This window comes from Ailuropoda melanoleuca, chromosome 13 (genome assembly GCF_002007445.2).
Source record: "Ailuropoda melanoleuca isolate Jingjing chromosome 13, ASM200744v2, whole genome shotgun sequence".
NCBI classification, from domain to species: domain Eukaryota; kingdom Metazoa; phylum Chordata; class Mammalia; order Carnivora; family Ursidae; genus Ailuropoda; species Ailuropoda melanoleuca.
The window spans coordinates 34229478-34254316 of NC_048230.1; the positions used below are offsets into that span (position 1 = coordinate 34229478).

The 24839-nt window shown below is 40.6% G+C and overlaps 1 protein-coding gene across 2 annotated transcripts; it reads left to right on the forward strand.

Annotated features, from left to right (window-relative positions):
• The first annotated feature begins 442 nt into the window (after positions 1 to 442).
• Positions 443 to 23539, forward strand: PRKAR1A (protein kinase cAMP-dependent type I regulatory subunit alpha). Of its 2 annotated transcripts, none has more exons than XM_011232854.3 (11): positions 443 to 589; positions 3845 to 4027; positions 10268 to 10438; positions 11257 to 11348; positions 11556 to 11617; positions 15574 to 15620; positions 16540 to 16698; positions 18065 to 18125; positions 19311 to 19432; positions 20618 to 20699; positions 21068 to 23539. In XM_011232854.3, the coding sequence occupies exons 2-11, from the start codon at positions 3851 to 3853 to the stop codon at positions 21238 to 21240; spliced, it is 1146 nt and encodes a 381-aa protein (XP_011231156.1). In that variant the 5' UTR covers positions 443 to 589; positions 3845 to 3850; the 3' UTR covers positions 21241 to 23539. The 2 variants fall into 2 exon arrangements, with proteins under 2 accessions (XP_011231156.1, XP_002925681.1); XM_002925635.4 differs by lacking the exon at positions 443 to 589 and adding an exon at positions 840 to 997.
• The last annotated feature ends 1300 nt before the right edge of the window (positions 23540 to 24839 follow it).

Sequence of the window (24839 nt, forward strand, 5' to 3'; positions counted from 1 at the left end):
TCTAGAAGCGCCCTGACAAGTCCTTTTCAGTGTCTCGGGCCCACAAGGACGGCGTGGTCTCCACTGACCACAGCACCTCCGGAGGGGAGAGTAGCCGGATCAGCCAAGCAGACACTTGGCAGGGCTCGGATTTCCTGGACCGGATGGCGGGCCTGCGCCCGGAGGCCCGCAGAGAAGGCAGGGCACAGGATGCACGGGCCGGCGTTCGCATCCTGGGCACCCGCCCGCGCTCGGCCAGCGGCGCAGCTGCCGCAGATCCGCCGGGGCCGCCGCCTCCTCCGGGGCCTGGTAACGGCAGGAATCTCCCCGCCCCGGCCCCGCGTCCTCCCCCTGCAGGGGCCACCAGGCGGTTGTTGCCCACCTGTCATCCGAGACGCCCCACGTGGGTCGGCCCGGCGGGGGGGGGTGGGGGTTGAAAAGGGAGGGGGAAAAGGCAGAGGCGGCGAGGGATGCCGGAGTGAGAGTGGGGCGGTGTGAGGAGTGGAGTCGAGGAGCCGAGGAGAGAGGGGAGCTCCCGAAAGCCGCACAGAGAAGGGGCGAAGAGCAGAAGGAAGAATAACGGGGACCTGCGGCGTCCAGGGAGGTACAGGTAAAGGGGGGCAGGTGAACGGAAGGAGGGGAGCCCCGGGATGGAGAGAGTGGGAAAAGGATAAGAGGCGGGCGAGAGGAAAGGGCTGCGAATAAGGGACGAGGTTAGGTGAAAAGGAGCAGAAGAACGATTCTAGGGCTTGGAGGCGCGAGGGTCCTTCAGGGAGGGGCGGGAGGGGAACCCGGGCCGCAGTGCCTTTAAGGTTGCCAAGGCGACGGCTCTGGCCAGAGCGAGGCGCATTGACGTCAGCAGCCGAGCGCTGATTGGTTGCGGACGGGTCGTTTCCGGTGGAGCCGCAGCCGAGCCGCTATCGCAGAGTAGAGCCGGGCTGGGAGGGACGCGCCGGGAGAGCTCAGCTTGCCGCAGCCTCGCACCTGCTGCTCCGTGCCCGCCGCCGTCCGTCCCCAGGTGAGTGGCGTCGGTGGGGAGCCCCGACGCGCCCAGCTTCGCCGCCCCGCCGCGCGTTTGGGGGAGTTGGACCGATCCAAGATGGCGTCACGGGGAGCGACCTGCAGGGGGACGGCCGCACCCCCTTCCCCTCCCCGGCCGCGGCGGGCGCCTCCCCGCAGGCCTCAAGCCCCGGGCCGTGCCCCCGACCCCGAGTCTGCGGCTCTAAGGCCTCCAGCCCCCGGGGCTGCTCCGGTGCGGGGTCACCGGCCTCCCGGCCGTGCGCGCTCCCCGAGCTCCGTGGCGCTCGGGCCCCCGGCCCTCCGCGGCCATCGCGCCCCTGCCGCCTCCGCACCCGCGCGCCGCGGCCTCTTCGCTTGCTCTCCCCCATTTCCTGAAGGACATCAGTTCGATTTTACTGGAATCCGCCATCGTTTTCCCCAGCATTTCTGGCTGAACTTGAGAGTCGGCAGTTGTCGTTTTTCTTTCTAGTGTCTCCTTGTCATTTCCAGCAGTGGCCACCCCCACCCCCATGATTTTAGCCTGGCTCCTAAATTTTTTGTCCCTATTCACCTCCCCTTTCCCGATCCCCGTCCCCCCTTCCCCCGTCTTTTCGCCACCATTGTGGCCTTCCGACTAGAGTAGGATGAAGGAAGGATAGGCCTCCCATCTTCATTCTGTAGCCATGACTGTGGCGTGAGTGAAGTGAAGGGCACTCTCCTGTCCTTCCTCTCGAAAATAAGTACGTGGTACCTATTAACCCCTGCAGCGCAGTGCAGGTGTGATACCAAATAACTACTGCGAGAGATTCTCGAGAGATTGTTCTTTCTAGCAGAGAGGAAAGAAAGAGAACACTTCATCAGGATGACCCAAAGGAAGTGTTCCTGGCTGGTCTGAGGGGCTGCGGTCTGAATCAGCATGTTTCTCAAAAATGTGTTAAATATTTTCTAGCCTGTAATCCCTCTGAAACGGAATTTTATCACCGTTGAGTTTACAAAAGAAAAAAATCTGAGCATTTTCTTATAAGTAGATACAATACAGTGAAAATTTCAAAGTAGTTAAATAATTTTTTGGGTGGGGGGGAGAAGCTAAATTGTTGGGCTCTTTAGTTTTAAGTACAGAGTTAATTTAGGTATATTCGATTAAAAAATTAAGAATGTTAGGTTTGGATTAAGGGGTTCACATGATGACTGTGTTAATCTTGGGGCATTTTTGTTAATGTGCTGCCTTAAGAACTCCAGTGTGTTCTTTTTAATACATTATTTTGTTTCAAACAAAAAGCTAGTTTCACTTCTTAGACACCGTTCTCTCATTTCTACCAGCCGAAGACCTGATCTTTGAATAATTTCTCTGATCAGTTGAATACATGTATTGATATTCCTGAAATATGTCTGAATATTTTGAAGCATAAAAGATCTGATTTATCATTGTTCTTGGTTACCTTTGTATTATTTGAAATGCAGAAAATTCTACTGAAGTGGATTATCGGTTCATAGGATTGTCTGGCCTGGAAAAGTGGCTGGTATAAATCCAAAGTAAATGAACCTTTTTTTTTTTTTTTTTTTTTTTTGGATTGTATATTTCTGGAGTAGCTTGATTTTTTTTTCTGTGGCTTATAAGTTATGTGCTTGTCAGGGAGCTAGAAACTTTCTCATGGTCTGTTAGTCTGTTATTGACCTTTATCATGAAAGTTGTCAAAACAGAATGAGTAACAGTGTAGCACTTTGGCTTTTGACTCTGGTATTTCTTTTTTCTTTCAAATTTACAGTTTCATCTCTGATTTTGAGTGCATTATATTTGGAAAAGGCTGATTTGTGTTGAATTCATTGGGGGAGGGGAGAGGACTTCACTTTAATTTTCTAATCTTAATTGCTTAATAATTAGAAGTTGGAAGGAAAATAATTTATGACTCTTGTTAAATTATTAAGCTTTTAATTCCAAGGTAAAGTCAACTGCTCACTATTAGATTTCTACTTATTTTACTCTACATCAAGGTAGTTGGAAGCCTCTAAAATTCATTAAATGCAGTTTACCTGTTGAATCTTCATGTAAGTTTAAAATTTAACCTGTTTTAGCATTTTCCTGTCCAGCTGAAGAAAATGTTGACATTTACTTGTCCACATTTTTTATGATTTACTTGCTAAGGGTTTTTATTTGTTTTGTTTTGATTTTTTTTTTCCGTTAGGTTTTTTTTTTTTTTCTCTTACCAGTATGTTAGTGTGCATTTATTTAGGGCTGGAATTTTATGGAAGAGTCTGGAATAAAAGGCTGCTTTTAAAACTCATCTGGGGTTCCTTTTGTGTTTTTAAAATTTTTGATTACGCTAGTGGTTGGCTAATCAGATCCTTTGCTCCAGTGGTTTGCTGGGTGACAGTAGGACACTCCCCCAGGAGAGGAGTTACATATAGGGCATGTCAGATGTTCTTCATTGTACTTACTTGCTTTCACTTAGAGCCGACTTGTGTGCCCTTGTAATTCTCTGTCCTGTTTACCGTTTACACACTTCCCACCTCATCGTGATTTCTTTTGCAGGGGGAGAACTGAATGAAATTCCCTAAGGGCCTGACTCCTCCGCAGTTCGCCTCTGCAGGGGATAGTGGCTCATACTTCCTCCCAGGAGCTCGGGTTCTTGCCTTGTACTGTTGTTGCCTGCAGAACCTAAATGAAACACTTATTTGGGAAAATGCTATTTCCCTACATATTTTATTCCTGAGCCCCCACTTCCCTGTGTGAAAAAAAAATCTGCTTAGAAAAAAAAAAAGTCCTTGTGAATCAGTTGCCTGATGAATTTATTAAGTCAAAGGCCAAATTGGCATTTGCTCTTTATAGCTAGTTTACACAAGCATATGTGTGTTTTTTTCCTTGTAGAGAACCATGGCGTCTGGCAGCACCGCCGCCAGTGAGGAGGAGCGCAGCCTCCGGGAATGCGAGCTCTATGTCCAGAAGCACAACATTCAGGCTCTGCTCAAGGATTCTATTGTGCAGTTGTGCACTGCTCGACCCGAGAGACCCATGGCATTCCTCAGGGAATACTTTGAGAGGCTGGAGAAGGTAAAAATAAATGTGGGGAGAAGATGACCCTGACAATTGTTAAATGAAATGCTGTAGAATGTCGCTAATTTGTACCATTTGGAAGAAAAGGAATTCTGACCGAATAGAAATCTAAAACAGAAATTCAAAAAAGAAATGCAGTTAAGGCATTTGTAGTAATTTTTAACTTTGTGACCCGTAGACTTTATCAGAAAACGAACCTATATGCTAAGTTTGGTTAGGAAACAGAGGGCTTCTACGCATATTCCTTGTAACGGTTTTAATCCATAAAAATGAGGAAGTAAAATAACTAATTAGATTTAGTTGATCAGAAGTAGCAGCTGTATGATGAGAGCTCTTGCAGTACTTGAAAGCAGTTCATGCTTTGTCGTCTTCAACAAAACAAGTAAACTTGAAAAACCTTATCTCACCTTTTAAAACCAATGTAATGAAGCATTCGAGTCTAGCTTCTGACTGATCAGAAGTTCTGAATTAGAGATGTCCATATTAGTACGGACACTAATATATCTCACATGAGTTGACTGTAAAGCAGAGATATTAAGATTGATGGTTGTCAGAATTTTACTTTATTTATAGTTTCGGTCAGGATGTGTTTCCTCTTGAAAAAAAAAAAATTCAGTTTTTATTCTTTGTTCATCCTCATAGTATGTCACTGTGACCTAAGCGTGTGGTGTATGCTTTTCTAAGCCAAATGATAATCAAGGACAATGCTTCAATTCATTTCCCTCAAGACATGATGAATGAAAAAGTCTGGAATGTTAAATGTTTTGAGTGGTTTGATTTGTTTTTGAAATCAACGAGATGAGTTTTCAGGTTTTCTTATGCATATTGAAGTTTTGATGTGGTTCATAATGATTATGAACCAATTGGGAGGCATTTTTTAGGTATACAATCATTATCTAATTGTATTATAGAAATATTTGTAATACATCCTGTTTGTTTGGAAAATCTTTTTTAAATAGCATGCTTTATTACTGAAAGAATCTTTATATTAGGATTTAAAAAATGGGTAGCTCAATGATCAGACATTTTCCTACTGTTTTCTTGAAAAGCTATTTGTTAAAATTGGTGTTTAGTACCATGTTAAAATAATTAACAACAACAACAACAACAAAAAATAACTATCCAGCTCCCATGAATGTTGCCTTGCTGTCTTAGAATTGTGGTAGAAAGTCTGGTTTTCTCCTTTTTAAGCGGTTTCCAAATAGTTTGTGAAATACCGTAGAGCCAGGCTGCCATGGGCGTTCCCTGTTTTGAAATAAAGTGCGTTCCTGGAGATCTGGTTCTGAAATGGGTCACTGTAAGGTGATCCCTCTTCGCTTCGGACATCAATAGAAACCATCAAATGAGGGAATGAAGTTGGTGAGACATTAAGTGTGTGTCTTTTTATAGGGAGTGTTGAATGTGTGGTGCTAGTTTCAAAGCCTGGGCTTAGCGAACACTGTTCAAGCACTAACCAACAGGGAAAGCAAGAAATCGTTATTAACATAGGCTTTTTGCACTTGGGATTTGTAGATTTAGTGTGTTTTGTTTGTCACAGTTTAACATACTCTTTCCTGTAACTCAAGGATCTTGATTTACTTGCATACATTCCTTTAGCCGGGGTTGAATATAGATATCTGGCCTTTCAAGCAACCAGATTTTCAACTTTTCAGGAGACCGTTGTTCTGTACATTAGGTGTTAGGTTTATATGTCTGAAAATATACAGTCCTTTCCTATGTTAACCATGGGTCATGTTTCTGGTATCCTCAGCTGCTCAATAAGAAATGTGCCAAAAAGTCACAGTTGGTCCTTTGAAAGCATCTGCATTTTGCTTCACACTGTCTCCTGGAAATTACGTCCTCATTTCTGCATATATTTATTAGTACCTTGCTTGTCTGATAGATCAGAGGAATTTTAATAGCCGTGTCCATTGAGTATCTCCTTTGTGCCAGGCACTGTCTGAAGCACTTTGCATCCATACAGACTCGTAATTTCGAACGTGTGAGGTAGGTGATTACCAGCGTCTTAAGCGGTAGCAGGTAAAACTAAGAAATGAAGTAACGTGGCTGTGGTCTTGCAGTGGAGTAGGTGGATTTTGTTGTGGCAGCATACAGCGCCCCCCCCCCCCCGCCCGATTTCAGTGGGTTCCTACAAAAGACCTTATTTCTCTCTCATGTGCAGCTCTTCTGGGCTCAGCCCATCTTGCCTTCTGGACTCCACAGGTCTTGTTCTGGGGCTGAGTGGAAGGAGCAGTCACTATATAGAGCACGCTGTTGTCAAGGCAGAAAAGGACCTGAAGCTCGAGGAGGGCAGACCATAAAAGTGGACATCGTATGGCATATCTGCTTACATTCCACGGCCAAGGCACGTCATGGCCAAGCCCCAAGTCCATTTGGCTGGAAGTTTATTTCACCTACAGGGAAGAGTGGAATGGCAAGGGCAGGGAGGGAACAAGTAATTGTTGAGAACGTGTTAAGTAAGTGGTGGGGGCCAGTGTGCACTTGGAACTCCAGAGCTGAAGGAGTGCCGGTAGCCAGTGAGTAGACCAGGACGGGGTTGTTGTTTTGTTTTGCTTTTGTTTTAATAAGCCGGACAACTGAAGAGGGAAGAGACTGACAGCAGAATGACAGCAGCAAGAAAAAGGATATGAAAGTGTATCATAATCTGTACTGGAATGTGATCTCAGTTAATGGCTCTGAGTGGTCAAGATGAGATTATATCTGATTTCTGTTGAAAGAGAATCCATGAGACAGTGTTAAAAAATCAACATGCTTTTGCTACTTAAAATTTATCCTAAAAATTCATCTAGATGTAGTTCCAAATGAGATGTTGTTTGTGTAATTTTTCATGAAATTTTTATGAAATGCCAATGACTGATTTTGGGGGGTAGAATGTGTTTTACTTATGGTCTTAAACTAAATTTGGGGAGAGTTGAGTTTTATAGTTCTGTGTTAGTATGAAATAGGAAAACCACTGGTTATTGGAATTACCAGAAAGAAAATGAAGTGAGTTTTCTGAAAAATGAACCTTTAAAATATTGGTCATGTATTTGTACATGGTTCAGAATTTTACAGGGACAGGGGCGCCTGGGTGGCACAGCGGTTAAGCGTCTGCCTTCGGCTCAGGGCGTGATCTCAGCGTTATGGGATCGACCCACATCAGGCTCCTCTGCTGTGAGCCTGCTTCTTCCTCTCCCCCTGCTTGTGTTCCCTCTCTCGCTGGCTGTCTCTCTATCTCTGTCAAANAAAAAAAAAAAAAAAATCTTAAAAAAAAAAAAAAAACAACAGATTTTATTAAAAAAAAAAAAAGAATTTTACAGGGACAAAAGCATATGACAATAAAATATAATGAAATATATGAAGTATACTGCATTTTTATGTAAATATGTGGTTAGGATATAATATGTAAGGTATTTTTATATATGTAAAAATTATACATTATTATATAATAATATGTGAAAATATTTTAATAAGTCTCATCACTTCATTGTCTTCCTTGAATGCAGCCAGTTTTCCATAGATAATACATAGGCATTTATCTACAAATTCGTTTATAAAAGAGCTGCTTATTTTCCAACAGGTGCATGGCATTCCATTGTATGGTTAGACTATAGTTTATTTAATCACTCCACTGAGGATCATTTTGTTTTCACCGTTTTACTATTGCAAAAAATGATACAATGAATAATTTTATATAAATCACAAAATTTTGTATGTTAGGTCTCATATATGCATATCTTAGAATAAATTTCCCAAAGTAGAATTACTGGATTATTTGTTCAAGAGGTAAATGCAGGGGCACCTGGTGGCTCAGTTGGTTAAGTGTCTGCCTTCGGCTCAGGTCATGAACCCAGGGTCCTGGGATGGAGCCCCGCATCTGGCTTCCTGATCAGTGGAGAGCTTGCTTCCCCCTCTGCTCCCCCCTCCCCCAGTTGTGCGTGGGGGCACTCCTGCGCACGCTCTCTCTTTCCCTTAAATAAATAAATAAATAATCTTAAAAAAAAAAGAAGTAAATGCATTTGTAATTAAGCAGACAAATATAATTGTTTTTATTATATGTTTTCCTTATTGTGGTTTCTTTTTCTTAATTTGAAAATTAGAAAATCCAGAGAAATGAGAAAAATAAATCCAAACCTTCCCTCCAGAAAAGAATAAAATTCAGGCATGATTCTACTAATAGAAATTAACATCATTAATACCTTAATGGTTATCAACCTAGACTTTGTTGATGCATGTCTAAGTTCTTTTATTTGTCTTGCTGACAAAATCAGGGCTAAATACCATGCAGGAGAAAAAGTAAGCATCTCCTTAATTTCTTTTTTTATTATTATTAAATTTTTTTTAAAGGTTATTTATTTTAGAGAGAGAGAGAGAGAGAGCGCGCGTGCAACCCAGGGGAGGGGCAGAGGGAAAGTGGAACCAAACTCGTGGCTGAGCCAGGAGCCCAGACAAGGGGCTCCATCTCAAAATCTAGAGATCATGACCTGATTCAAAACCAAAAGTCTGACGCTTAACTGACTGAGCACCCAGGCACACTTCTTTTAATTCCAAAGAAATTAAACATTTCTTTTTTATCAAAAATTTTTCTGAAATTATTAGTGAATGCTAATAAGTTCATTTAGAATTTGAAAGATGGTTTAGAAAAATACTGGAGAATGAGTCAAGTGAATGAGTGTAGTAGAGAACACATTCTTATTTTCTCTCAGGCATAATAATTCTTCACTGCAGAGCTAAGAGGAATTTCTTTCTAAGCCCTGGATCTGAAAAATACGAATGTTAAAGAGTTTATTTCAGGGGCACCTGGGTGGCTCAGTCGTTAAGCGTCTGCCTTCGGCTCAGGGCATGATCCCAGGGTCCTGGGATTGAGCCCCACATCAGGCTCCCTGCTGGGAGCCTGCTTCTTCCTCTCCCACTCCCCCTGCTTGTGTTCCCTCTCTCGCTGGCTGTCTCTATCTCTGTCAAATAAATAAATAAAATCTTTAAAAATAAATAAATAAATAAAAATAAAAACTGATTAAACCAATTCATATAAAAACTGAAATAAACTATTTTTTTAAAAAGATTTTATTTATTTATTTGACAGAGAGCGAGATAGCCAGCGAGAGAGGGAACTCAAGCAGGGGGAGTGGGAGAGGAAGAAGCAGGCTCATAGCGGAGGAGCCTGATGTGGGGCTCGATCCCATAACACTGGGATCACTTATGGGATCACGCCCTGAGCTGAAAGCAGACGCTTAACCGCTGTGCCACCCAGGCGCCCCTAATCGTTTTTAAAAACAAGTAAACTTTGTTTTTAATTTTGTTGTAAACCCAGATAATAAAGAAGGCTTTTAGCTCTGCTGGGAGAAGTATTGTTTAGGTCTGATCTTACTTAAATTTTTGGTTACCATCACATCATTTCGTTATTTGTTTCTGTCTGAGACTCCAGCTAGATTATGAATTCCACAGGCTTAGGACCCTTCCTGTTAATTTTGACACTGTCTTTTCCTAGCGTAGACTTGACATGGCAGATCTAGAGAATACTTACTGAATTAATGAAGTAATCTAATAACCTAGACATTCTTGTATCACTTTGCTGTACCTCAGTGGTTATTTCTAGGTAACATTCTTTTGATGTGTGTGCATGGGTGGGTGGGGGGTGGTTTTCATGCTTCATGCTATCTATAGCAGCATACAAAAACTCCAGGATTTTGTTTACAGTTTTATTACTGTTGTGCGCATTACAAAGCATTGTTGACAATCTATTTCTCTTTTTTTTTTTTTTAAAGATTTTATTTATTTATTTGATAGAGATAGAGACAGCCAGCGAGAGAGGGAACACAAGCAGGGGGAGTGGGAGAGGAAGAAGCAGGCCCATAGCAGAGGAGCCTGATGTGGGGCTCGATCCCATAACGCCGGGATCACGCCCTGAGCCGACGGCAGACGCTCAACCGCTGTGCCACCCAGGCGCCCTGACAATCTATTACTCTTAACGAGTATCTGATTTTTTTTTTTTTTTGCAGGTTGTGTCTTTGTATTAATTGCTTTTGTTCATTAATAAGTATAGTATCTATTATTGTCTGAGGAAACAGTATAGCCCTTTAGGAGTATTTCTTTTCAAACTCGACTCCATTTTCTTGCATTTGGAATTGGCATTTCCCCCTTCCCATTGGTACTAGAGGAAGAGATTTGAAGTGATGGAGGTTGGTTCTCACTGGGATATGAGAATACCACATTTACATGCTGAAGGATCTCATTCTATAAACTGGTAATTTTTTTCAGGAGGAGGCAAAACAGATTCAGAACCTGCAGAAAGCAAGCTCCCGTGCAGATTCGAGGGAGGATGAAATCTCTCCTCCTCCCCCCAACCCAGTGGTTAAGGGCCGGAGGCGACGAGGTGCTATCAGTGCTGAAGTCTACACGGAGGAAGATGCGGCATCATATGTTAGAAAGGTAGTCTTGCTGCCTACGCGCTGGGGAGATGTTTTCGGGAGCTTCGTGGTAGTCAGCTAGCCCCGCTGATGAATGCTTGTACCATTTTGAAGAGTAAAACACTGACAGGATGGATTGTACTTCACCCTGTATAATTCTTGGGAGCTGGGGAACGGGCTTTCTATAATGACATGCCATCAGAGGAAATAACTCCCAGTGATTATAAAACAGTGAAGAATTGTATTTGAGGGGGTTTCGTTTCTATGTTGGGTTGCAGTAGAAGCGGCAGGCAGTACTCTTTTTTTTTTTTTTCCCTCTTGAATCATCGTTTGTTTTTTCACATCCTATAATTCATATTGTGACTTTTAACCTTGTCTCCTGTAAGCTTCGTATTTTTGACTGTTCCTTAGAGTTAGCCTGGCATTTTGAGTTACGCTATTAGACCAAAGGGGGAAGAGAACGGTCCTGGCAAGAGGCTTGTGAAGCTAGTAGTATGTGACATGGTTTAAAAAATGACTAATTATCATAAAATGCTTAGTTTTGCCTCAGAATAATGACCTTGGTTAAGGTATTGATGGTTTGTTTCTTTACTTGTTGACTGGAAACCAAGTGTCAGCCTTTAAATACAGGCTTGGTTGTAGGCAAGGGGATTAATTAGTCAGTATTTGTTGAGTACTTTGTAGATCAAAGATACCAGAAGTGTGTTGTCTTAAGTACTTAACACAAAGCAGTCTTGTATAAATACCGTAATATATCTTGACATTTAATTGAAATGCATGTTCAAACATGATCTGCTTTTTGTTTATGGAGTTGTTACTGGACCTTCTATTCTTTTCTAGGTTATACCAAAAGATTATAAGACGATGGCTGCTTTGGCCAAAGCCATTGAAAAGAATGTGCTCTTTTCACATCTTGACGATAATGAGAGAAGGTGGGTGCAGGTTCTTTGTTATACTGTTATTTTAGTACAGTTGTGTCCCCAAAGTAGTCTCATCGTTGAAAGTTTTAAGACTCTTAATAATCATTCACTTGAGGAGAGTCCAGGCTGAAAATCTGGGAGCTTTAAGTCTAAGGTTAATGTTTAAAATCCACAGAAGATGCAGATGATACGTAACTTGAGGCCTTCTGTCTCTTGCAGTGATATTTTTGATGCCATGTTTCCGGTTTCCTTTATTGCTGGAGAGACTGTTATTCAGCAGGGTAAGGACTGCTGCTTCTGTGTCCTGTAGTGTGGGAATATAGGATCTTTTTTTATTGAAGCTTATTTTCCCTCTCTTCAGTCTACCATTTTCTTCTGTTATAATACTATTGGATTTCCTATTTCTTTTCAAGTTAGTTGACACACAGTGTTATATTAGTTTCAGATGTGCAACTTAGTGGTTTAACAAGTTTATACATTATGCTATGTTCACCACGTTTGTAGTATCATCTGTCCCTTTATTGCTATTACAGTACTGTTGAATGTATTCCTTACGCTGTGCCTTTTATTCCTATGATTTATTCATCCCATAACTGAAAGCCTGTACCTCCCTCTCCCCTTCCCCCAGTTTGCCCAACTCCCCACCTCTCCCTTCTGGAAACCATCAGTTTGCTCTCTATATTTATAGGTCTGATTCTACTTCTTGATTGTTTATTCATTTGTGTGTGTGTGTGTTTTCGCTTCGGTTTTTTTTTTTTGGTTCTGCTTAAAAGTGGAATCATATGGTATTTGTCTTTCTCAGTCTGACTTATTTCACTTAGCATAATACCCTTTGGGTCCATCCATGTTGTTTCAAATGGCATCGCCTCATCCTTTTTTATGGCTGTGTAATATTTCATCGTGTATACACACCAAGTTTTCCTAGTCCATTCATCTGTTGATGGACACTTTGGTTACTTCCATATCTTGGTTATTGTAAACAGTGCTACAGTAAATATAGGGGTGCATGTATCTTTTCAAATTAGTGTTTTCTTTTTTTTCCTGGTTAATACCTAGTAGTTTGATTATTAGATCATATGGTATTTCTATTTTTAATTTTTTGAGAAACTTCCATACCTTTTTCCACAGTGGCTGTACCAATTTACATTCCCACCAACAGTACACGAGGGTTCCTTTCTCTCTGCATGCTCCCCAGAACTTATTTCTTATCATTTTGAATTTAGCTATTATAACTGGTGTTAGGTGATAATGTCATTGTGGTTTTGATTTTTTCCCTGATGATTAGTGATGTTGAACGTTTTTTCATGTGCCTCTTGTTTATATATATCTTTGGAAAAATGTCTATTCAGATCCCCTGCCCCATTTTTTTTTTTTTTTAAGANACGTTTTTTCATGTGCCTCTTGTTTATATATATCTTTGGAAAAATGTCTATTCAGATCCCCTGCCCCATTTTTTTTTTTTTTTTTTAGATTTTATTTTATTTTTTCGACAGAGATAGAGACAGCCAGCGAGAGAGAGAACACAAGTAGGGGGAGTGGGAGAGGAAGAAGCAGGCTCATAGCAGAAGAGCCTGATGTGGGGCTCGATCCCATAACGCCGGGATTACACCCTGAGCCGAAGGCAGACGCTTAACCGCTGTGCCACCCAGGTGCCCNCCACCCAGGCGCCGCCCCCTGCCCCATTTTTTAATCAGATTGTGTTTTTTTTGGTGTTGAGTTGTATAAATTCTTAATATGTTTCAGATATTAACCCCTTATTGGATATGTGATTTGCATGTATCTTTTCTTATTCAGTAGATTGGTTTTTTGTTTGTTTAGTTAATGGTTTCCTTTGCTGTGCAAAAGCTTTTTATTTTGATGTAGTCCCTTGCTTTAGGAGACATATCTAGAAAAATGCTGCTACAGCCAGTGTTTGAGAAATTACTGCCTGTATTATGTTCTCTTATAGGATTTTTTTGGTTTCAGGTCTCACATTTAGGTCTTTAATCCATTTTGTGTTTATTTTTGTGTATGGTGTAAGAAAGTGGTCCAGTTTCATTCTTTTCCATAGAGCAATCCAGTTTTCCCAGCACCATTTGTTTGAAGAACCTGTCTTTTCTGCAGTATATATTTTTGCTTCTTTTGTCAAAGATTAATTGACCATATACTCGTGGGTTTATTTCTGGACTCTCTATTCTGTTCCATTGATATATCCCTTTTTGTGTCTGTACCATACTGTTTGGTTCACTATAGCTTTGTAGTGTGTCTCGAAATCTATCTGGTATTGTGATACCTCCAGCTTTGTTCTTTCTCAGGATTGCTTTGGTTATTTGGGGTCTTCTGTGGGTCCATACAAATTTTAGTATTATTTCTAGTTTTGTGAAAAATGCTATTGGTATTTTGATAGGCATTGTATTGAGGCTGTAAATTGCTTTGGGTAGTAGAGACAGTTTAACAACATTAACTGTTTGAGTCTATGAACATGAAATATCTTCCCATTTGTTTTTGTCATCTTTGATTTCATTCATTAGTATTTTATAGTTTTTGGAGTACAGATCTTTTCGGTTTATTCCTTGGTATTTTATTTGTTTTTGGTGCAATTGTAAATGGTATTGTTTTTTAAATTATTCTTCCTGCTACTTTGTTATTAGTGTCTAGAAATGCTATTCATTTCTGGCTTTTAATTTTGTATCCTGCCACTTGACTGAATTCATTTATTACTTCTAATAGTTTTTGTTGGAGTCTTCAAGTCTATGTATAATACCGTGACATTTAAACTTCTTTACCGATATGGATGCTTCATTTCTTTTTCTTGTCTGTTTGCTGTGGCTAGGACTTCCAGTACTATGTTGAATAAAAGTGGTGAGAGTGGACATCCTTATCTTGTTCCTGACCTTAGAGGGAAATCTCTCAGGTTTTCACCATTGAGTATGATGTTAGCTTAGTTGTGGGTTTTCATATATGGCCTTTATTATATTAAGGTATGTTTCCTGTGAAGCTAATACCTCCTCAAACTATTCTAAAAAATAGAGAAGGAAGAAAAGTTTCCAAATACATGCTTTAAGGCCAACATTACCCTGATACCAAAACCGAAGACACCACAAAAAAAGAAAACTACAGGCCAGTATTACTGAGAACATAGATGCAGAAATCTTCAACAAAATATTAGCATTCAACAATATGGTAAAATGATCATTCACCACAATCAGGTGGGATTTACTCTGGGGATGCGAGGGTGGTTCAATATTCACAAATCAGTCAGCATCATACCCCACATCAGCAAAATGGTAAAAGTCATGATCATCTTAATTGATCCTGTTTCTTTTTTAAGTTAAAATCCTTCTAGCTAAAAGGTACACTTTCCCTAAAGAACTGCTATTTTTCTAGTATCTGATACAGTTTTGTTTATAGGAATTCTTAAAGAATATTCTTACATTTTAATTTGGAATGTTGTGTGGGATTTCAGAACCATACATATTTCATATATCCTTTATATTGATTATTAACCATTTACAGAGTAAAGTAGGAAGTAGCAAAGCATTTGCATTCGTAATCATACAGCCCATCTCTATATAAGGCTCTGTGCCTTCTGATTCTTAACCTTCTTGCCCTGCATGCAGACATAGATCTAACATGGGTATCCACCCACCCCAGCCTTTTAAAATTTATTTTTGATATTTTCATGGGTCTCCATAATCCATGTATTTTCCCGGTTAGTGACAGTCTGATATTTTGTTACTCTTTGAGTTGTTTGTTTTGTTGTTACAAATGATGTAGCAATTAATATCTTTGTATACATGTAGCTTTTTTTTTCCCCCCAGAGATATTCTTCACTATGAGATGACTAAAAAAATTGATCAGTTTTATGGCTTTAAAAATATATTGATGGACTTTTTTTTTTCCCCGATTGTGTTAATTTACAACACACTTTCTCTCAGCACCTATATAAAATAAATTTATCATTTTATATTAATTTGGTAGTTCCGATGTATGTTTTTATTTTTTTTTTTTTTAAAGATTTTATTTATTTATTTGACAGAGGTAGAGACAGCCAGCGAGAGAGGGAACACAAGCAGGGGGAGTGGGAGAGGAAGAAGCAGGCTCATATCAGAGGAGCCTGATGTGGGGTCGATCCCATAACGCCAGGATCACGCCCTGAGCCAAAGGCAGACGCTTAACCGCTATGCCACCCAGGCACCCCACCGATGTATGTTTCTTTAATTTATATTGTACACCTAACATTTTTACTTTCTTTTAGGTGATGAAGGGGATAACTTCTATGTGATTGATCAAGGAGAGATGGATGTAAGTTTATAATAGCAAAAATATATTGATAATCATAGAAGTTAATGTGTTGATATTTATTACTATTAAAAGTTTCTGAAGGGCTTGTTTAATGCTGTATGTCAAATTCCATCAATATCTTTTGCTAAATATTTTAATGACACAGAGAAACTTTAAACTACTGAAGGTAATTTCTTTAGTAGATATTCAGTTAAAAATTTTTTTTGGGGGGTGGGGCAAGAGAGAGAAACTTTGTGTGCGTGCTTAAGAGTGGAGGGAAGAGGGGCAGAGGGAGAGAGAATCTTAAGCAGACTCCACGCCCAGCATGGAGCCTGATGCGGAGCTCTGTCTCACAACCCTGAGATCATGACCTGAGCAGAAATCAAGAGTCAGATGTTTAACCAACAGCCACTCAGGCGCCCCTTGGTTTAAATCTTGCTGGAGTCACGGTTGAGGCATGTGTGCGTGCTGTGTGGTAAGACAGATGTAAAGGGGGGTCTCAATCCTACCTGGTCATTAGCTCTGAGACTGGGTATAACTCTCTTGATTCTCTGAGTCTTGTTTACAAGTGAAATGCAGATAATAACAGCATTGCTGTCACAGGCTTATTAGTTCAGTGTCCTCTGCAGGTGAGGTGCTTAGTATAGGACACGACCCAGCGCTCTGTGAGTGTACATGGTTGTTAATGCTGTTTACCTTTTTGCCCTGGTCATCCCGATGGGAACCTTTTTATTATCAGATGGTTAAACCAGGTAGATCACAGACACTCTGGGTTTATTTAACTCACTGTCAGACAGCAGCTGTTTTGCTCTGCTGTGTAAAAACAATCTTTTTTGAAACAAAGTTCAGGATTCTGCCCCTATAGAAAGTTTTGCAGGTTTTTAATAGTTCTGTGTTTGCATATGTAGGAAAAACTGATTCTTTGTCATTTATGTTTTAGGTCTATGTCAACAATGAATGGGCAACCAGTGTTGGGGAAGGAGGGAGCTTTGGGGAACTTGCTTTGATCTATGGAACACCTAGAGCAGCCACTGTCAAAGCAAAGACGAATGTGAAATTGTGGGGTATCGACCGAGACAGCTATAGAAGAATCCTCATGGTGAGAAGTGTGGCTTTTGGAGTGCAATTTAGAATTTCAATCTGTGTAACTGATGTTTGAGTAATATCAGCAGATCTCGTAGAACAAACATCTGGCCAGAGAAGCATGGGTAACACATGTGGAGTTTATGTAATGGTCAGCTCATGTTTGGAAGTCTGTCCGTTTGCCGATCTTCACCTACTTTATCTTTGCACTTGAGACAGCTTGATAGGTGCTGCTTCTAAGTGCGTGAAGTGACTTAAAGCCATTCAGAAGTAATCTGCTTCCCTCAGCTGCAAGTGGGTTATCAGTAGTGCAAATGTCCCCTCTCTCTGAAGGAATAAACAAAATAATAAAACCATTGGAACATTCTGCTGATATAGTCAGACTTTTTGAGAACTTTGTGACGGTTTATAGAGCAGCTTTAGATGTTTAAGTGCCAACTAATGGCTTTAGTCATCCTGAATGATTTCCATAAATTTGTGCAGTGCCTGTCTGGCTATTTGACAATACGCAGTTGGATGTACTTTAAATATTTTCTGTATTTGGGCGATGTGTATGTATAAATAAGTATATATGTGTTTGTAAGAGTATTATAGAGTTCTATGTTTCCCTCTTGCCTTCCCTCAGATATATTTAACAAACCTTACAGATAAGACAGCTTGGTTAGGTTTGGAGCTATGGCACTGTCTTTTGGGGGAGGTCTGCGCGTGTTAGCAGTTATATTTCCTTTTGTGGAGGTTTGGGGTTGTGGGGAAGAACCCTGGGCTGGAATATATTCAGCTATAGTCACACATATAACTCGGTTGTTTTTGTTTGTTTTTTTGTTTTTTTTTGAGAACTGATTATTTAGCATTTCACTAATTGGTGGTATTAGGCACCTTCTTTGGCCATAGGCCAAAATAGGCCTGGTGTTATACTTTTTTTTTTGGAGGAGGGGCGGGAAGGGGAAGGAGGGGAAGGGAGAGGCAGAGAGAGAATCCCAAGCAGTCTCCATGCCCAGCACACAGAGCCAGACATGACCTGAACAAAAATNTAGCAGAGGAGCCTGATGTGGGGGCTCGATCCCATAATGCCGGGATCACGCCCTGAGCTGAAGGCAGACGCCCAACCGCTGTGCCACCCAGGCGCCCCAGGAGTTGGACTCTTAACTGAGCCACCCAGGTGCCCCAGCTTGGTGTTACTTTTAAGAATGAGTTACCAAGCTTTTTATTGAGCTGAACAAAGGGTTTACTGTCATCAACCTGAAGAAAAATAATCACGTGTCAAGAAGCAGCAGCAAGCATTGACTTTTTTTTTAGGTTTACTTAATAATATTTATTATTCCACAGCATTATGTGATAATTACACATTTTTGAGATGACTTTTATTTTTTTTTCGTTTTTAGGGAAGCACTCTGAGAAAGCGGAAGATGTATGAGGAGTTTCTTAGCAAAGTATCTATTTTAGGTGAGTTTTGGAAGATTGCACGGAGAATCATTAAATTGAAGTGTTGGTGATAGTTAAGGGGAACCTATTGTATTTCAGGAACTGCTCTGGTTATCAGCTCTGGTTATCAACTCACTTTTTTTTTTTTTAATTGCTAATAGTAATGAAAAACACGTGGGATACAGAGTTGAAGTTTGACTAAGTTAGAAGTGATTTTACAGTGGATTTAATTTGCTGGTATATGACAAACTTCTTAACTAGAAATGGCGGACCTGAGAAAAGCTTCCTGGAATTATGTGCTCCTCATTTCTCTGGGAGAGACAGAAAGGCTAAAAGCATCCTCCTTTGACGGTGGACATTGATAGTCATTGCCCCTGTGATGTCTGTCTCTCTTGCTCCGTTGGTGAGTTTATTGGTTGAGGACAGTGAGTATTGCCAAGAATGCCTTTTCTCTGTGGAAAGATGAGGTGTCATTTTCTGGCTTTCTCTGAGAAAGTGCTAGAAGTTTGGTGAAGTTCAGAGTAAAGCAGGTTAACTTGAGATAGTTGTGTATATTTTGTTTTGTGGCCTTAAAATACTGCTACAACCTGTTCTTCCCTGGGAGGGGGTGCGTGGTGATTCTTAGGTAATAGTCTTCTGCCATTGTTTTGTTAGAGCAAATGGACTTTTCCCCTTATTTATCCTTTCTCTGAAAGGATGATATTTACTTAGTGAGTTGGGTTTTAGTTTGGCCTTTGGGAACTAAAATTATTGCCTGGTTCTCCTTTTTGGTTTTGTAAATAAATTCAACTTAGGATTTAAATAGGGGAGTTATTTCTGTGGACCTTTGGGTTAGTACGGTTGGTGACACCATGACTCTTGGTTTGATTTGCATTGATGGTGCTTATTAGGAAGACTTAATGATTACATTTTTTTACTCTTTTACCATTGAGTGAGTTGATATAAATTAATGTGGCCACTGGACTATTGAACTATTGATATAAATTAATGTGGCCACTGGACTAGGGATCTGAGGGTTATCTGTAAGTAATAGGAGGATCTTGCTGAGACTTGAGGTAATTGAAGAGAGGTGCCATGTTTAATCTGTAACACTACTAGAATATTGAATGGGCATGGCTGTTTGATTGATTCTCTTTATAGTTTTGTTTTGACATTTTTAGCAGTGACAGTTAATGTAGAGAAATTCTTTTGATTCCTGCCTTTCAGAATCTCTGGACAAGTGGGAACGTCTCACGGTAGCTGATGCATTGGAACCCGTTCAGTTTGAAGATGGGCAGAAGATTGTGGTGCAGGGAGAGCCAGGGGATGAGTTCTTCATTATTTTAGAGGTAAAGTCATCTGTGTTTGATGTTCCAAAAAAAAAATAAATATATATATATGATTAGACCTTATGCTATATATATATATATAGCATAAGAGAGAAAAAAGGGGCAATACCTGACAGTTTTATTTAAAAATTATTTTTCACTTTGAAATGGGGCTGTTTGGTTTTCTGCCAGGTCACCACGTTTTATTTTACTTATTTTCTAGTTTTTTTAGAAGATTTTATTTATTTTTTTGAGAGAGAAAGAGAACAAATGGGGGAGGGGCGGAAGGAGAGGGAGAAGCAGACTCCCCGCTGAGCAGGGAGCCCGATGCAGGACTCAATCCCAGGACCCTGGGATCATGACCTGAGCTGAAGGCAGACGCCTCACTGACTGAGCCACCCACGCACGCAGGTTACCACATTTTAAATGAGTTTGAGTCAGATTCTGGAAGGGCTGTTCATGAAGTAATAGCCAGATTCTGCCCTGCTCAGTTCTTATGCAAGCAAATGAAACTCAACCATTTAGCATAACTGTTATGGTTCTGTAACATCCTTGTTATAATCATATGTCTGGACTATTTGGCAAACAAGGATTAAAGGCAAGTATTTAAATTCTAACAGTTCGTATGTTTTATATCTTCACAGTTCATGGAAATGTATAACAGATACTCTTGCCTGCCAAGCAGAGCCGAAGAGCAGATTTTCTATGCAAGGGGCTCAGTAGATGCTAATTGGATAATTCAGGAGTCAAGGGACTCTTTCTCTGAAAGGCCAGTTGGTCAGTCATAGAGGCTTTTGTGAACCGCAGGGTTTCTGTCGCAGACTCAGCTCTGGTCACAGTGCAGAAGCAGCCACAGGACAGTGTGTAAATGAGTGGGTGTGTTGTTCCTATAACATTTTATTTATAAAAACAAACAGTGAGCTTGGGTCTGGCCCTCTGGCTGCAGTTTGCAAACCTGAGTCTGAGCCCTTTAGGTTCCTCAGTGTGATGAGACTCTCCCAGCGGGGGCTGCTGGGTAGATGGGCCTTGACGCTCAGGTGGGACTCTTCTCAGTCATCTTTTATATGGACGGGAGGATTGAAATCGCTGCTGAATCCTTTTTTTTTTTTTTTTCTTCAAAGCAAGTAGTCAGAATTGCATTGGATATTTAAAATGTCACCCTGGATTTGAAAGTATTTGTTTTGCCGTTTGGTGATTTTATTATAGGGTTCCGCTGCTGTGCTACAGCGTCGGTCAGAAAATGAGGAGTTTGTTGAAGTGGGAAGATTGGGGCCTTCTGATTATTTTGGTATGTGGATTTCCTTGAAATAAATATATAGCTTAAGTCACCTTTCAGTGAGATAGCATAATCTTTCTTAATTTTGTCTTCCTCCCAAAGTTTATTTTTTAACTGTAGTCTTTTTTGGCTCTCAGAGAGAGAGAGTGAGATTTTGGAATGCCTGCCTTTACCCTGGTAATAATCAAGTTGCTCATTGTTTCCTGTCTATCAGTTATTTTTGTTTTTGTTTTTTTTTAAGTGCAATGTCGAGTGGCTTGTCCTAAGTTACTGAGTTAGTAAGACCAATAAGCCTTGTTTCCTCCCTGCTGGGAGAAGCGCGTCCCCGTGCGACGTGTCCCGTCGGTGCTCACCAGCCCCGTGTCTTCTCTCCCCACCAGGTGAAATCGCGCTCCTGATGAACCGCCCTCGCGCCGCCACCGTGGTGGCCCGTGGCCCCCTGAAATGCGTGAAGCTGGACCGACCCAGATTCGAGCGTGTTCTCGGCCCGTGCTCAGATATCCTCAAGCGAAACATCCAGCAGTACAACAGTTTCGTGTCGCTGTCTGTCTGAGATCTGCCTCCTGTGCCTCCCTCCTCTCCTTCCGCGGTCGGGCTTCACTCTGCAGACTGCTTTCTCTTCCTCTCTGCGGCGCCACGTCTGTTTATATTAATGCACCGTTTATAATTTGGAGCATTGACCGAATGCTCATACACAGTTAAATAAATAGAAAGAGTTCTGTGGAGACTTTGCTGTTACTGCTTCTCTCTGTGCAGTGTTAGTGTTCAGCCTAGGCAGCGCGCCCTGCTTTGTGGTGAGGGTGCCTCCCTGCACCGCGTGAATTACCGTAGACTCATGATGTAATAGTGCGAGACCTGTTTTTTTTAAGTGACATCATTTTCCAGTTCTCATAAGCATATTTTAGACTGTGGCCATATATGCTGTGTTTCTTTATAGGATAAATGATTTCTCATTAAGCTCTGAGGATTAGGAAAAAACAGATCTAGAAAAATCTTAGTGTAGTAGAAAGACATCTGCCTGTATTTAAACTAGTTTAAGGGTGGAAAAATGCCCATTTTTGCTAGTTACCGGATGGATAATGATCTGTTGACTTTTGTTTTGTTTTGTTTTTTTTTCTCTTAACCAGAATTTATGTCAAGCTCACCCGCCTGGTTTTCTTTGTATCTTGTTAGTAGTGTTTCCTCCAGTTCTGAAACGTGTGGGTGTGGCTACCTGTGCCTGCCTTTGGAGTTTGAAACCAAATCATAGACGACAAATACTGAGTTACGACTTGACTACATCTGCCTCAGCTCAAAAATTCTGATTAGACCTTTATTTATCCAGCTAGTGCCAAATACTGATCACCAGATGCTGAATTGGGAGTAAGAATTTGAGGTCTACACTCTTGGTTGTTAACTTAGAGCTTTTGGCTGAATGTACGACGTCTTTCAGTTGGCTCCAGGATTCCTCCTGTGCTCACTAAGCGCTGACCGCAGGAGGTTGGGTTTGCTGGGAGGAGACAGGATAGATGGAACAAACGGCCCAGTAGAAGAATGGAGGTGATGTTGGTAAAGGAGGAATGCCAGGGGGATGAAGTTCAGTGTTGGGGACTCTGTCCCACTAACTTCATTGGGACATGAGATTTGGGAAGAAGTGTTTTACTTTGGTTTTACCTTTTTCCCTTTTTACGTCACCTGGAGTTTGTGGTGGGTTGGGGTGGGGTAGGGTGTGCCTGTGTTGTTTCAGAGTGGTCTAAAAGGCCAGCCTGCTGAAAAGGTCTGCTTTTCTATTTAGCATTTATTTTCTCTGGCAAACTTGTTTGGTTTTTTAGAGTAAACTTGTGTTTTGAGTCTTAATTGTTTTTCAGTATTTTCCAGCCTTATCATCCTTATATGTTACATTATTCCATGTGCACCAATGATACCCAACAGTTTATTTTTATTATTATTGATTTTTTTTAAACAAAATTTCACAGTTCTGTAACGTTAGGCACTTTTATTTTCATTGTGATTTATATATAATGTAGGGTTCTGTTTGGGAGTGACTGCAAGCATTTTTCCATCTGTGTGCAACTGGCTCTGATTACTAACCCCCTCTCCTGCCCTCTCCCAGGTAATTTAAATCGGTCATGGAAGATTTGTTTCATAGAATTGAACGGTTTTAAGGTTGTTATTAAGTTTGGAGTATAGATCTGGGAAAGAGGTTTTATTTACATTTTAGCGTGAGATAGAAAGCCACCTTATTACAAATTTTTTTTATTTTTCAAAATAATTATATTAAATGAGGGTTTTCTGATCTGTACTTTGTGTTTAGCTACCTTTTTCTATTTAAAAAATTAAAAATAAAAGTTATGTTCTTATTAGCTTAAAGCTTGATTTGATCTTTGTTTAAATGCCAAAATTGTACTTAAGTGAATTATTTAGAATGCCACAAATTTGCACAGTTTTCATATATGTATATAATCATGTTCATGTATATTTAGATACATACAATGCTTTCTAAATGAGTTTTGCTTTTAAATCATTTGGCTTGCTGTTTACTCCCTTTTGTAGTTTTCAATCTAAGGAATTTTAAGTCTCAATTTAAAAATTATCACATTTAAAGCTTTCTCTTTGTGCAATCTGAGTATATCACAATTGGCATAAATTTGTCTTAGTTGATATTCAGGGCTTTAGAAGTCATTATTTCTGGGCGTGGTAAGTGAATTTAAGAGATCTGCTGCTCTAGAAAGTATGGATGGCCAAAGGACCATTTTGTATCGTTTCCCGGTTACTAGTCTGATTATACTGTGTGTGCTAATATACTCTATTCTTTTTGTTATAGATTGTCTTAACGGTAGGTCAAGTAATAAAAAAAGATTAAATAATTTAAATCCTTAAATGAATCAGTTTTTCTTCCCCTTTTCCTTTCCTTCTTGTCTTCTTCTCCCTCTCCCCCAGAAACTTTTAATCTGGTGGGTAAGAATGAAAATCAGGAATGAATTATGGGATTAGTGTTTTGAAAGAATAAAGTTTGTTTTCAGTGTTTTCCAATCCATTCCAGAGAATCAATCTCAAATCCTTGCTGGAAGCGAGATTGAGTTGAAGCAGATCTGTTTACTGAGTAATAGAAGGAAAAGATTAAATCAAAAGCCCAAAGAGTTCCTTTTTATTTGAGACAGACTGGTTCTCTGGTCTTGGAACTTTCCCAGACTTCATGGGAAATGTTATATCTGGATCAGCATACTCTGTGGTTTAAATTTAATACATGCCTTTGGGTATTTGGGTACGCTTACTTAGATATATTTTACATTCGTAAAGTCTTATTTCTGATATTCCTCAGATTTCTGAGATGATTAAGTTGTGCTCATTGGTATTAATTCCTTCATATCCAGCGAAGTTGGAGATGTGTTCTAGAACATCCTTTAATTTGTGCTGCTTTGTAACAGATGCACTTTGCCTGGATTCAGTGGCCGCTTCCCTCAGCGCCCTGGAGGCGGGACATTCAGTCACCATAGAATGTAACTGAGGAGAACGTCCTTGGATTGACTCTACTGGTTCTAGTTTCATTCTCCTTCTAGAACACTGGCTCATGCGGAATTGTATTTTTGTTTTTTAATGACTCAAATGTTGACATTTTAAAATTGAAGTAGCTTGACGTTCATTTTCTTACTGCTGCTCGGTCTCCACGATCACGGATGAACAGCTGAACCTTTCTGTATTTTTGTTCGGCCTTGGCAGCGAATTTCTAGATGGGCTAGAACAACCTTGAGAGGCAGTGGCCAGATCACCGTTTCACGTGTCCCACTCGGTAGCGACCGTACCGCTGTCAGGAAAGGCTGCAGACAGGAGATGCTGAAAGGGGGAGTTCAGTCTCTCCCTTCTTAGCCGGTGGAGCTTTCACACAGAAATCAGTGTTGTGTACATTTAATGTTAAAATTTGTTAACATTAAGTGCAGAGCTGTGACTTCCTCCCGAGTTGACTCAGAAACTCAAGCCACGGAGCGTAATTTTTTCGTTTTGTGCAAGTTCTGCCCATTTCGCTGAAGTCGCTTTGTGATTCTCAATGTCACCACTAGATGGAGAGCTTTTCTTTTATCAGCTTGGTGACAGTCAAACGAGCGCAGTTCGTCCTCGCTACTCGAGGTGTTGTATTTGCGAATCCTATGAATTTGCTTAGCTGCTGAAACTTAT